The following is a 13,593-nucleotide window of genomic DNA, read 5'->3' as shown; positions in this document are numbered from 1 at the left end:
ATCCCGAGACGANGGCATACGGGCGCATGGACAGCGCTTAGAGTAGTCTAAGCAAAGCCCTGTGTAGGCGAGCAGGGCAATCGCAGAAGGCGAAAGGAAGCACAATCGAACCTCGACGAGCGTAAGCCATCCATCTGCCATCTAAAAGCCTCCTGCAAGTATGCTGAACCATATCCTATCACACGCTATGGAAGCTGCGTGAGAAGCAGTCTGCAGCCTTCCATACAGAACTTGCGGGAGCGGACGGTGACAGCATCGCTCAGTGCTGAAGATTCTCATCATCGCACAACCAGCAATGCCAACGATACAGCAAAACCTCGTGGAGATGCTATTAATGATCTTGAAAGCTCATGCTTGTAGCATCAAGCCAGTGCTAGTAATAGATACTAATTCCTAACAACAGCCAAGCTACTCAAACCTAATATCCTGCAATCTCCTTCGCACAGATTTATGATCAGTTATGTAGAAACCATTCGATTATTCTGCTGTTGCCCACCAGTTTAAACAGAACTCTATTGAAATTGCCCCGCATAGCAACTTCAACCCCCACTTGGACATGCGGTGAACACTTTTATTTCTTCCATACCCCGACAAGCACTAATGGTTGCTAAACGCACGACTTTAATGCCCCAGCGGAAGCCCTGGGACTATCTTTGACTACTTCCACTTCCCCATGTCGTGTCCCCGCCGTTGAATGGGCATGGACCGCACCTGTTGATAACCTCATACGAAGCATTGGTTGCGATCCTAACATCAGTCCTCTTTACAGTACTGAGATTGTTGACGGTATGCTTTCATCACGAAAACCACAGGCGGCCGTTGCCGATGTTGGCCACAACATGCCGAGACTACTGACATGAGCTAGTGTGGTGATCACAAACCGCGATCTAGGGTTGACGCCTGCCAGGAGGATTCCCGTTGACGGCGTCGAAATTTCAGATTTCAGATGGTGGAGGCTGACAAAGTCCCTGGGTAGACCTTCTCTTACTGACCAAGATCAGAGCTCAAAGCCACCGACAGGCGAATCGCGAGATCCTACCGCGGCTTCTCCAGCGAAAGATGCTCAGTCTGACATTAACCTTAATACACTCCTCCAACACCTCAGAAAATCGCCGAACCCGTGCCGTTTGTATGCCGCCGAAGCTGACCCCCAATGTTTCGCGAGCTCCTGAGGGAGGTGTTACACCTCGTTTGCAAACACTTCTTGCGCTCACATCACCGAAGCGCAAAAGGGTTACATGATTACTTCTTCGCTATCGCTCCCTCCCGTTCACTCGTATCCGTACCGCCGTTAGAACCGATATTTAAAGAACTTTTGACCCTCGGTTGTCGGAGACGGACACTTTGAGATCCAGACCCTTAAAAGAGGATCTCTTTAAGCGCGACCCATCGTACTTAAACCCAAGATCCCAACCTATCTTTACCTTAACCCCGCTGATACTTCTGTTATCCGTGGCCCGTGAGCACCCGGCACGATTTGTAATTGCCATATGTACAAATGGAGATGTTAGCTTATGCTAGCGCTTAAACAACAGCACAACATCGCAATTCGAGTTCAGGAACGCTTCCTCTGCTAAAATCAAACTTTACGGGACGTGGGGCCCTGCGGTTTGGAATAATGCAGCACCGGAAATGACTGGCCAACACCAGTCGGAGTGTTGAGTGAACTCTTGGATGCCGAAGCCACTGACGGAAACGGGGCGGGTTGCGGGGAGGCAAACGGATACAGTACGGTATTATTGGCGGGCATCGCCATTCTTCCTACAGAGCAGAAGGCTTAAAATTGCCAGCCGTTTCGAGTGGCGTGCTCATCAACGCCTGCTTTTGCGCAATCATCCCTTTTTCCCGGCCAACCGTCTTTTGTTGTGTGCCCTCTCACATGTCTCATTTCGGTCGAAAATGAAGCTGGATTTGGCCAGGAGAGAAGATCATGACGATGCTTCCCAACATCCACTCGGAGCTATTCTAAGCTGCGGGTGTGGGATTTCAAGATTCGCTGGCGCACGATGCTGGTCGCAACTCAAGGTGCTGCTGCATCGTCAAGGCACAACGAGCTTCTGATTTGCTGCCCAACTGATAAGAAGTTCTGGTTCACCTGGTTCTTTTGCAGATAAGGCCAGGCTAGTTCAAGAATATATTAATGAAGCAGCCTTGAGAGTATATGACCGCCTGGTGCGTGCAATGTGCGACACGGCTTCTCGGTGACAATTGTGTCACAAGGAGAGGCTTTCCGCATGGCTCTCGTTCGTTCTATAGGGCAGCCTCAACACCCTTTTTTAGCGCACAAGATGTCTTGTGAATCGGGGAGACTCACCACCACCGGACAGGATATGTCTAAAACCAGTATTCGAAAGTCTCGCCCTCGATGCGCGAGCTATCTCCGACTCGGATGAGACAGCTTTCACAAGCTGCGATTAGCCCGGAGCTTTTGAAAATACCAAGACTTCTGGTCATCTTCTGCTTGTGTTGTGGTTGAAGCGATCGAGCTAAGTACTTGCCGTCTACAATACCCCTCTTAGCTTGAATAGCTATTCTCGACCCCCCTTTCTTCCCTTAAGCGCTGCTCGCGTACGATTGTGGTTCTCACCGAAGGAAACCAACCTCTTCTGGTAAGACGATCAGCGCGCTGTGTGGCACAATCACCAAGTCCCGATCAGATAAGGGTCCTCAAGTCGTTTCCTCATACAAACGTAAGTAGGTCTGCGCTCCGTGGGCTTTTCCCATCAACATGCTGGGGGACACAAAGATGATAGCTTGATAGTGCTGCTATCGTAAAGCATCCTGGCGCACACATATATATGCCTGTATGTGATTGCTGTGACACCGAAGTGATGGCCCGCGCAATCATAACTTCATAGCGATCATAAACGGCTTACACCAATCAACTCACTCGTGATTCTCGATTTCAGCTTCCAGCATGCCCCTGAAATCGATGCGAGCGAGTCAGCCGAGTGAACCTCTGCCCGGGGAGGATGTGCCAGGGATTAACACCTAGAAGGATTCGAAAGCTGCACAGAAGGTTTTCCAGCCACAGAAGCAAGGGAAACCGCCAAAAGCACGACACGGAATTCAGTAAGCTCGAACAGCAACCCTGCTGCCGGAACGCCTCAAAGCCGATAGCATCGCCAGAGGACCAATTACCTTTTAGGTTCGAGATGTGACCCCTGGACTGTGACCTGCAGCGAGACTTACGGGGCTTCTAACAATCCCTGTGAACTGCTCGAGATCGTGAAAGTAGGTATTTGGCGATGCCCTCTTTTTGAGCGCTGGAAGCATTGCGATTGCTGGACGTTTGATTTCGAGTACGTAAACTGTTCTTCTTTTAGGTTTCAGTCCCTCCATTTCCCCAGAGTCCGCTTTATCGACTTGCGCTTTCCTAGTCTAGTTTCAATACAGCAGACTTCCCCGCAATGTCCAGGACGCTTGTGAGGAACCAAATTTGTCCGGTGATGTTGAACTGTCGCTCTCTTCAGGTGCCGCTGGCGCATGCTTCGATCTCGCGTGGAAGTTGGTGAAAGTTGGAAAGCAAGCTCTTACTCAAGAGAAAGGTCGGTTGTGAATAACTGACTAGTACTTAGCCCTTCAAAGTCGCATATGATCAAGTCGCTCGGGCTCTCATACTTCCCATAGGATTATGTTTCGATCGCGGAGGTACATGAGACTGCTGCTAATCCACAATGATAGCCTTTCCTTCGCCAGTCATATTTCGATGCGAGAAATCCGAAGTATTCGACCTCCTAGCTTCAGGGGTTTAGTTCTTGAGCTTTCTTTCTTGCACGTATCATTGGGTAGTTCATACGATATGTAGTGACATCTCAAGTGCGTGATGCGCCAATGATGCTGGAAAAGGATTGACATACTTGTCAGTGGTACAAGCATCGAGGCAAGCATGGCACATCTTAGCACCAAGGATTTCAGGTACAAGAATATACAGTCAACGGCGTAGCAGATGACATCTGGTAGCGGAAGAGATCTAAAACTGGATATTTCCCATCTCGTCCTTCGCTCACGCCGTCTCCGTCATCCTTCAGCAAACTTGTTTTGTTTCACATTCAAAATCATCAATAATTGTGAATCAAAACTTCGCAACTTAACGTAAAACTAAAGAGCAGTTATGGTGATCATGTCTACGAGGTGTTTCTGGCAGTGGCGTTCTGCTAAGGGGATGGAACGTTACGTCCCTCGTGCACTGCCACACGGTCAAGCGACACCGACATGTGATCTTTCTCCTTTCATGAACTGGAGTTTGGCAGTGATGGAGGCATTAGACTTTGGCGTCATATGCCATAAGTGCTTTTTATCGTTTTGGAGAGACACTTGCGATCATGGCTCGGAGCACTATCGATGATGATCAAAGAGTTAATGATTCGTCCAGGTTGCACATACATGTAGGTTGCCTACTGCTTACCTCGATGACTACCTCCACATGATTCCTTCCAAGTACATTTTTGTGGTTGTCAAGCTGCAAGTGTGCGAGACAATTAATCAATTTAAGTGATGGTGGTTTGCTATCGAATATTGTCTCATGCGCGTCTTGTGTAAGATGGTGTAAAGATGGTAGGTTGACACATTGCTGATGATGAGATTCTGCTAAGGGTGTCGTTATTAGATTGCATCCAAACTGTGAGGCTTCTATTTCGGCATCGAGGCTGTGGTTTGACACAGATAAGAAGATGTATTGATGAATTGATGGCGAGGAACAATGGGTCCCAAAGTGATGGGTCGGGAAGTAGCGATTTTGGTATGTAAACAGCATCTAAAACTAAATATCTCTTTAGTATCCAAAGTTAGTTGGATTTCACCGCTGATGATCAAGTGCAAGAAGAAGCTCAATAAACTTCGTGCAGGGAAGGAATGCAACTTACACCGCCTTCTAGCAGAACATGAATTCTGCCACCGAGGCGGTGTAATGTTCTCGGCCAATGAAGACTTTGGTTGCCAGGGGCGACCACAACTCCCATTCTATGTTTACTCTGGTTGCGCGGTAAGACATTTACATTTTCGACATCCAACGCCAAACGACCAACAACGACTTCGACTTCGACTTCGACTTCGACTTCGACAACATTCAACAAAAAAAAAGACTTTCACTAATGGCACTTGGTATCACAATCTTTTTCTAACGAATATTATACGACGCGCTCTACGAATTTACTACGCAATGTCTGACAAGGTGGAGGATAAGTATGGGGATCGGTTTGAAGTTCTAGAGAAGATTGGTTAGTTACACGTACTAGATAATACTTCCATATCTAACAATCTCCCAGGCCATGGATCATTTGGTGTTATCCGAAAAGTTCGCAGGAAGCAGGATGGTCAGATACTCTGCCGGAAAGAAATCAATTATACCAAGATGTCGCAGAAGGAAAAAGAACAGTTGCATGCAGAGTTCATCATCCTTGCTTCACTGCGACACCCGAATATTGTCGGTTACTATCATCGAGAACACATCAAGACGACATACGACCTTCACTTGTATATGGAATACTGTGGGAATGGCGATCTCGGCCGAGTCATCAAACAGCTCCAATTGAAGAAGGAATACGCCGAAGAGGGGTTTGTCTGGAGTATGTTCGCGCAGCTCGTGGGTGCTCTATACAGATGTCATTATGGTGTAGACGCGCCGGAAACTGGGAGCAATGTTATGGGTCTGGGAAACTCAGCAAAGCCACGCGCGCCAGCCAATGGGACTATGATTCTTCATCGAGATCTGAAACCCGAAAACAGTAAGTTTAGTGAAGGAGAATCTTCTGTCATCTTCTAACACAAATTCAGTTTTTCTTGGAGAAGATAATTCCGTGAAGCTCGGGGACTTTGGACTTTCGAAAATGATGGCATCGCATGACTTTGCGTCAACCTATGTTGGGACGCCGTTTTACATGTCCCCAGAAATCTGTGCTGCTGAGCGGTATACACTCAAATCTGATATTTGGTCTTTGGGCTGCATTATATACGAGCTCTGCGCCAGGGAACCACCATTCAACGCCAAGTCACACTTTCAGCTTGTTCAAAAGATCAAAGAAGGCAAAGTCGCGCCACTACCAGCAGTCTACTCGCCTGAATTGAACAATGTTATCAGAGACTGCTTAAGAGTAAACCCGGAACGAAGACCGGATACAGCTCAGCTGATCAATATCCCTATGGTCAAGTTAATGCGAAAGGAGAAGGAGGTAGTGGACTCTGCCCGGGAACTAAAGAAAAAGCATGCCCTCGCAGACCAAAAACAACAAGAACTTGATCAGCGCTTGCAATTTTCAGATTCTGAGAAATTCAATTTGCGTCAAGAGATAGACGCAAGCGTGCGCCGCGAATGGGAGGTGAAGGCCAAGTTGGAAATCAGTCGCCTTGTACAGCTTGAAATCGAGCAGCTTCGAAGTAAATTCGACGAAGAAGTTAATTCAAAGGTTCGAGCCGAAATGCAAAAGAGATCAACAACGCCAGATCTGAAAGCTGCGCGGCTGCCGAATGTAGCCCCAATACCGGAGCAGGCGTCAACTTTATCGGACTCTGAGCCATCAGTTGGCAACTCGTCTTCGTCAATTGGAAGTAATGGTGAGAGCGAATTTGGGTCATCTACTGACTTGACCGATATTTCCACCGATTCACCTGAGACTATACAACCAAAGAAGAGAAGCACGCGTACGCCATTGGCTCGAGCGCAGACCATTGGTGGATTTATGGGGACCCCGATGGATGTTGAGATGGGAGAGCCGTCGCCAATAGCTATCGCTTCTCTTTCCCTGTCACCTCGAAGAGGGGAAGCAACCAGAGCTCCAACTGCAACACGTAACATTTTTGCTGCTGCCGCTGGACAAGAGCCTCGTATGCAACCAATTCTGATGAATTCAGATTCCGAAGATGATGATGTACCAACTCTACCATCTCCAACAAGACCAAAGTCATCCAAGAATCCTTTCAAGCCTGTGAATCGACCTGCCCTGATCTCACAAAAGACTGCACCAGTCAACAAGCAAGGGTTTTCGAGCATATTCAATGGCGGAAAGCCACATACGGGAGGCCTTCCAACGCTTTCTAGTGCGCCAGATCTTCGACCATCAGCGAGTAACAGCTCCCTCAAGGACAGAAGCCCTTCACCGAATCGACGAATATCCAAGATTCCATCCTCGACAAATCTATCATCTCACGACAATCCCCCAACGTCACCAACAAGGAAAAGCAGTCTGTCTAAGAAGACTAGCGGGGCAGAAGATCTTAACAAGCTTGCAATGAAAAACAACATGACCAAGGCTGTCATCGGGGGACCTCATGCACCAAAAGGAAGAACTCTCGTTGAATTGGCGCAGGCAAGAGCTGGTGGTAGACCAATTGGTGATGGGAACCGAAGTCCAGAGCCTAAGGGACGAGCGTTCGCTCAACGCATGGCCGACAAGGTTGCTTCCAGAGATCAAGAGCCAGCGGTTTGGGACCCTGAACGGGAGGAGATGCCAAGTCCTTTCCTGTCGAGGACAAAAGATTTCAAGAGATTTTAAGCGCTTACAGGTTCGGGGTTGCGCGGAAGGGGGCAACGGATGACTAAATGAAAGGGACTGAACGAAGGGCTGGAAAAGACCACAGGGTTGGAGAGGGATGGAACAAGCAGGGAAAACACTCACACACCACGCAATCTCCTTTGTAATGGCATATATGCATGAAATCGGACGGGGAAAGTACACAGGGCTTGGTAGGATTTGGATTAGCGAAGTCCAGTTCCTTGTGTCACACTCTTTGGATGAGTGCGTCTGGATTTTTGTATTTTGGCGTTGTTGGCGGCATGATGTATGCTTTTTGTTCGTAGGGCATCATTGTTGGGAGTTTTTGTTCCTAGTTAGGGATTGGTTTGGAGATTGAGGCAGCCGTTATAAAAAGGTTTGCCGGTTTTTTAGAGAAGAGATTATATCAAGCGGTTAGAAGATGTTCTTCTTGATTCTGTGAAGGCGAAATGAGTACAATACGTGCTAAAAACACAATTGGCAAAATAGTACTCTTCAACAAACGAACGCCATTCATTAAACCCATCATATATCCAGAGTATTTCTGGTTATTCGACAGGAAGCAATCACTCAAATATAATCACGTGCGATACCACAAGTGGGGCGCCCCATTAAAAAGTTTCTATCAAAATATTCTTATCAGAAGCCCGCCCGCAATCAATCAACGACCACCACAACGACCACGCAAAATCAGCAATCATGGGTCGCGAATTACAGAAGAAGAAGCGCAGATCTTCGATTGCGAAGATCAAGATGAAGCCGAAGAGCAAGAGGGTTAATCCGTTGGGGAATCCGATTATTGCTGCGAATTGGTAGGTGCTTGAATGCATTTTCTTGAAAGAAACTTGGGATTTCGTGGATGGAGTGGAGGGGAGAACGGCTTCGTAGAAATGGGCGCATTTGAAGGGCGCATTTGAGGAAATGGAGTAGGGGAAGGGAGGTCGGCATGAGATTCATTCTTGGGGATTGATGGGATTCGTGTTGAATTTCTTCTGGGATATTTTGAATTGCGCATTGCGACAGTACCATCTTTCCCCGAACTCATCTAACAACCCTTTCTAGGAACCAATCCGAAACCCTCACCCAAAACTACCGCCGTCTAGGCCTAACATCCCGTCTCAACTCCGCCACCGGCGGCGTCGAAAAGCTCAAACCAGGCGACATCTCCTCCTCCTCCACAACCTCCAAACTCGCCATCTCAAACGCCATCCCAAAGACCTTCACACCGACCGAAGCAACCGTCGAGCGCGACGCCAACGGGAAAATCATCCGCGTCATCCACGCCACTTCCAAACCTAACCCTCTCAATGACCCATTAAATTCCGACTCGGAAGACGAGATTATGGATGATGGTGAGACGTTTAATGGGTTCGACGGAGAGAAGAATGAGATCGTGAAGCAGCTGGAGGATATGGCGGCGAGAGCGCCGGAGAAGAAACCAAGGAAACAGAGTACGAGGGAGAGGGAGTGGTGTGAGCGGTTGGTGGGGAGGTGGGGGGAGGATTATAAGGGGATGGAGAGGGATAGGAGATTGAATCCGATGCAGCAGACGGAGGCGGATATTAGGAGGAGGGTTGGGAAGTGGAAGACTTGGAAGAGTTCCGGGGGTGGTGAGGAGGTTGAGGCTTGAAACTGCATATTTACTTGGGGTCGCGAGAATGTGGCACTTGATCTCTGGCGTTTGGGCGTAAGGGGGAACGAAAATCTGGAAAGTTCCACTTCGAAATCCGTTCATCTATATCCGTGAGCAAGAAGTATGGATACTATTGCATATAGTACCCGTTCAAGGTTATCTCGGAGCCTTCACTCCGGTAAGATCTAGATGTCTACTATCTATAGGGCATGCTGAAGAGTCGTGGGTCAGCAAGCTGTCGGAGAGCTCCTCTTTAGGTTCTGGTCTGCGAAGCAGGTTCAAAGTGGTCAGGTCTGCCTAATTTATCCTGTCATATGTAGAGAAAAGCAGATTTATACTCATAGATCCGAGAATTTATGTACCAATGATTTTGGATTACTTGGCTGTTACTAAGGTGTGTTACTGTAGTGTACATCATTGAGCTTTCGTCTGTTAGAACTGCCTAGGTAACTCATAAGTCTACTTGAAGGGCGGTATACCACTCTCTAGAGATGATAAGATATGTGTAATATGCTCTGTGAAATTTTATTTATGTTTGACAATAATGCTGTATCGGAACACACTCTACAGATACATTTTAGGATATGATGCAGAAAATAGTGGTCAAGTCTGAATGGAATCTAGATGCTCAAGTATTCATCTACGTTAGCAATGGTATCACGTACTCCCAGCTCTATTCACAACCTACGAAATCTCCCATCACTAGCAAAATAAAAGTCACATCAACTCTCTATCGGCGGTACAGGCGTAACTTTCTTCACAACCCTTGCCGGCATCCCCATAACCACACTCCAAGGCTCCACACTCTTCGTAACCACGCTCCCAGCCGCAACCGTACATCCCTCCCCGATGCTCACCCCGGGGAGGATAACCACGCTCCCGCCAATCCAGCAGTCATCCCCAATACTCACTTCGCGCGCGAACTCGATGTTGTCCCGGCGGGACGCGACTTCCGTCTCGTGGGTGGCTGCGTAGATGGAAACGAAGGGGCCGAACATGACGCGGTGCCCGATGGTTACTAGACCGCAGTCGAGGATTGTGAGACTGAGCGGTGTGTTAGTGAGAAGGGGAAAAGGGAAGAGGAAAGAGGAAAGAGGATGAGTACTTTGTGTTCGCATAAAACCGATCACCGATGCTAATATTACACCCATAATCAAAATAATACGGCGCTTCAATCCAACATCCCTTCCCCAACTGTCCAACATGCGATCTTAATATCTCTTCTCGTTCTTTGCCTAGGGATGTAGGAGTCGCGTCATCCGGGAGGTGATCGATGTATTTCTTTTGGATTTTGCGCGAGCGCAGACGTGCTACTTCGAGGATTTCGACGGTGGAATCGTAGCTATTGGGTATTAGTTGAGAAAATGGAATGGGAGATTGAAGGAGCTTACAGCATGCCAGAGATCATACGCTCGTATTGTTCGCACCATGGGATGTTTTCATACTGTTTTACGCGGTTGATGAGGTCTTGGTTTTTGGATTCCATAGGGACCAGACCTGTTGGTTTGATGGCGCCGTTTGGAGGTAGTGCTGCCATGATTATCGGTGTTTTTGTTTCCAATATGACACGCAATTTGATATACAAACCCAAGGGCAAAATTCTCAAGGTATTCGAGCTTGTGAAAGTGTTGAAATGGTGGATGTACTCCCACTTTTGACATTCGAGAAAATTACCACAGGCCTGGTGAGCTTCTGCAGGCACACAAATGCGGGGTGACGATGGAGGGGCACATCTCGGGTTGAACCCGAGCACAACCTCAAGCCATGAGGCACGAGCCGCTGGACAAGGGAAGCAGTGGCGCTCCAAGATGTCGATCTCACAATTGTCGCTATCCTAGAAGTGGAAAAGACCCAGCAAGGATAAAATTAACTAAAGTGCGGGTGCTGCTTTGTTTGTTGCTTTGACGGCGCTCGCGGATGTCGGGGAAGGTCTTATCGCAAACTCTATCTCTTGCTCTACTGCAGAGTAGCGGATGAAGCTATAATTGACCAATTTGGCGACTTCAGATGGCCCGACAGCAGAGTCGATGATCGGTCAAAGTAGCCAAGAGTGCCTGGAAGCGATGTTGAATTATTGAGAGACTATGGCGGAGACGACATAGGAAGTCACCAGTCGCCAACACATACCAAATCGATCAGAACTCGCGTAAGGCCTTCTGAGAGCTTTCGCTACGGAATTCAAAATACACAAAACTGTGTATTCAGTTGATTGTATTACCTTCTGATGTTCGTGAAAACCCGATATGGCTGAAATTCCATATTCCAGCTAAAGGAGTTCGCGAAGCCACTGCCAGTTCCAGAATTGCTCGACGACAGCTATTAGAGCAGTTCTGAGGGTCAGATATTGCTATAAGACTAAATTCGAGAACCGATTGAGTAGATGGATTGATAAAATTTCTATCCATCAAGACATGACCTGTACATGAAATGTTTCAAAAGTCTAAATATCAGGTGGAATTGAGACACATGATTATAATTGTTTCGGACGGTCCATCAAAAAGCTATTAACACTCTGAAGCGTAGCTCTATTTGGATTCCCATCAGGCAAAGCAGTAGAGATCCAACCCAATCGACTTCGAATGAAAGCTTTATCAATGCGCGTGGTACTATGCTTGCTCATCAACCGTCCCTGATCGTCAAAGAACAAGCACAAAAGCGCGAGCGCAACGGCTATGGAAGCGTCTTTACCATTTTCGCATGCAACGAGAATTCGAGCTTTTGACATATCGACACGAGACAAGTAAGACTTTAAGAAGTCTATGATGCTGGGTAGAGCAGCACGCAGATTTCGACTTCCAATCTTGTGCGGACCAATGCCGATGTCAAGTCTGGTGGGAGAAGTATTCCATGTGCTTGACTCTGTGACTGTAGGTAACAGATTGATAATCAGGATCTCAGTACCAACACTTGTGGCATCAATTCCGGTTAGTGATGATACGAAAAGGTTTGAAGTAGGTTTGACAAGGCGCATCTCGCTGCCCGTCGCCTTTTCTTCAGCTTTTTGACTGACCAGAGTCTCAATCAATTCCGGCAAGTCCCCTTCAGGAGTTGATAGCAAAATGTCGCGATTCTTCCAAAACACAACAGGCGTCAAACCAAAAGCCCAATTCTCAGTATCGTCTCCCGCGCCTTGGATGTAACCGCCTTCACTAACCTCTCCGCCTGGCACTCGCCTTGAGACGGTACAGCATATAACAGGGTGGAAGTCTTCGAAGATGGACGTGGTTGGTGTGATGTTAGACTCCGGTGTCACCCACATGGGTCGCAGAGGTTTTGTAACGCTCTGGCGCAATGCTATGAGAGGCACATTTAAAGCTTCGAGAGCTCGTTGAAATGATGGCAGACGCGCGAAGATCTGCGCGTGTTCGGATGGTGAGATGACCTGTGGAGGCGTATATAGGTCGTGTGACTCGGTATCGCTGGGGAATAGGACTCGATTGACGACACTGCACCATATTGGTATTGTCTTACTGAGCGCATCGGGCATTCCTAGAAAGCTTAAGACGACGTCCTGGAGAGCAAGGAGACGACCTACTCTTCCCTCGACGCGTAGAGTCCACAATAATACAGCTATAACCCGTTTAGCATGCAATTGACCCTGCAACCCTTTCGTACAAACCCATCATTCTTCCCAATCACATCCAACAAATGCAGATTCAACCTCCTCGAACTAAACTTCCACACCCCAGTATGTCCATCCGTGCTCTTAAAGTACGCGCTCCCGCACTTCTCGTCTGGTTTAATGTACCAACTCCCGCATCTCTCGTTCGCGATCAATGGTCTTTTGTAGGCGTCCCGTACCTTTCTTGCGAATGCGGCATCTTCCTCAATTGATCGAAGCCGGTTATGGATCGATAGAGTGGAGCGTTTCAGCTCGCCGAGAGTCTTTGAGAAGTTGTGGTTCGCCTGTTCCGAGAATATCAGGTCTGAAGCCGTTGGGTGGCTCATGGGGAGTGGTGTTGCGAGGTGTACGGGTGCGTTGAAGGCTTCGTCGATGTGACGCGACAGAGTTGACTTCGACATTGAGCGAGGTCACGTGCCTTATTCACTTGCTTTTTGTATTTTCTCAACCTCCTGTCCTTTTGTTAGCATCAAATCAAATTCTTCTGTTCTGTGTGGATTTATTCCCACTGAGCTCAGGTTATTACAAAAATTTTATGGCACCTTCCTGATTCAAAATCGTTTGCCTTTTCAATAAAATAGTAACAGTGTCTATGGTCCAAAGGGCTATCTTTGATATACGGTCTGCTACTCATAAGGCGGTACCGAGATGATTTTGATTGCAGTTTAGGATGTCTTTGGTTTTATAATGTACTGAAAGCATCCAGAAGAAATGAGAACACCACTGTGTTTTCCGAACTTAAATTTATTCAATATCCTTACACGCCTTCTATCTGGGTATCATTCTAAATGACGAAGTACAATTACAGGCATCAATATATTTGGTTTCGTCTTCTCATAACCAAAACC

At 47.6% G+C, this 13,593-nt stretch overlaps 4 protein-coding genes across 4 annotated transcripts; 2 read left to right on the top strand and 2 right to left on the bottom strand.

The window, feature by feature from the left end:
- Window positions 1–5,161: 5,161 nt before the first annotated feature.
- On the top strand, window positions 5,162–7,490 carry GLAREA_12889 (Protein kinase-like (PK-like); the record flags this gene model as incomplete). Its single annotated transcript, XM_008084652.1, has 3 exons — window positions 5,162–5,219; window positions 5,268–5,726; window positions 5,776–7,490. The coding sequence occupies 3 exons, from the start codon at window positions 5,162–5,164 to the stop codon at window positions 7,488–7,490; spliced, it is 2,232 nt and encodes a 743-aa protein (XP_008082843.1).
- A 699-nt stretch (window positions 7,491–8,189) lies between these two features.
- On the top strand, window positions 8,190–9,120 carry GLAREA_12888 (uncharacterized protein; the record flags this gene model as incomplete). The annotated part of the gene is made up of 2 exons (XM_008084651.1): window positions 8,190–8,302; window positions 8,553–9,120. The coding sequence occupies 2 exons, from the start codon at window positions 8,190–8,192 to the stop codon at window positions 9,118–9,120; spliced, it is 681 nt and encodes a 226-aa protein (XP_008082842.1).
- Window positions 9,121–9,845: 725 nt separating this feature from the next.
- Window positions 9,846–10,660, bottom strand: GLAREA_12887 (Trimeric LpxA-like enzyme; the record flags this gene model as incomplete). Its single annotated transcript, XM_008084650.1, has 3 exons — window positions 9,846–10,167; window positions 10,229–10,465; window positions 10,515–10,660. 3 exons carry the CDS (start codon window positions 10,658–10,660, stop codon window positions 9,846–9,848), a joined length of 705 nt encoding a protein of 234 aa, XP_008082841.1.
- A 933-nt stretch (window positions 10,661–11,593) lies between these two features.
- Window positions 11,594–13,146, bottom strand: GLAREA_12886 (uncharacterized protein; the record flags this gene model as incomplete). Its single annotated transcript, XM_008084649.1, has 2 exons — window positions 11,594–12,693; window positions 12,876–13,146. 2 exons carry the CDS (start codon window positions 13,144–13,146, stop codon window positions 11,594–11,596), a joined length of 1,371 nt encoding a protein of 456 aa, XP_008082840.1.
- Between the last annotated feature and the right edge of the window lie 447 nt (window positions 13,147–13,593).

This window comes from Glarea lozoyensis (assembly GCF_000409485.1).
Source record: "Glarea lozoyensis ATCC 20868 chromosome Unknown GLAREA21, whole genome shotgun sequence".
In the NCBI taxonomy this organism is placed as follows: domain Eukaryota; kingdom Fungi; phylum Ascomycota; class Leotiomycetes; order Helotiales; family Helotiaceae; genus Glarea; species Glarea lozoyensis.
Note: the sequence above shows the minus strand (reverse complement) of the source record. Positions and strands in the feature narration are given on the sequence as shown.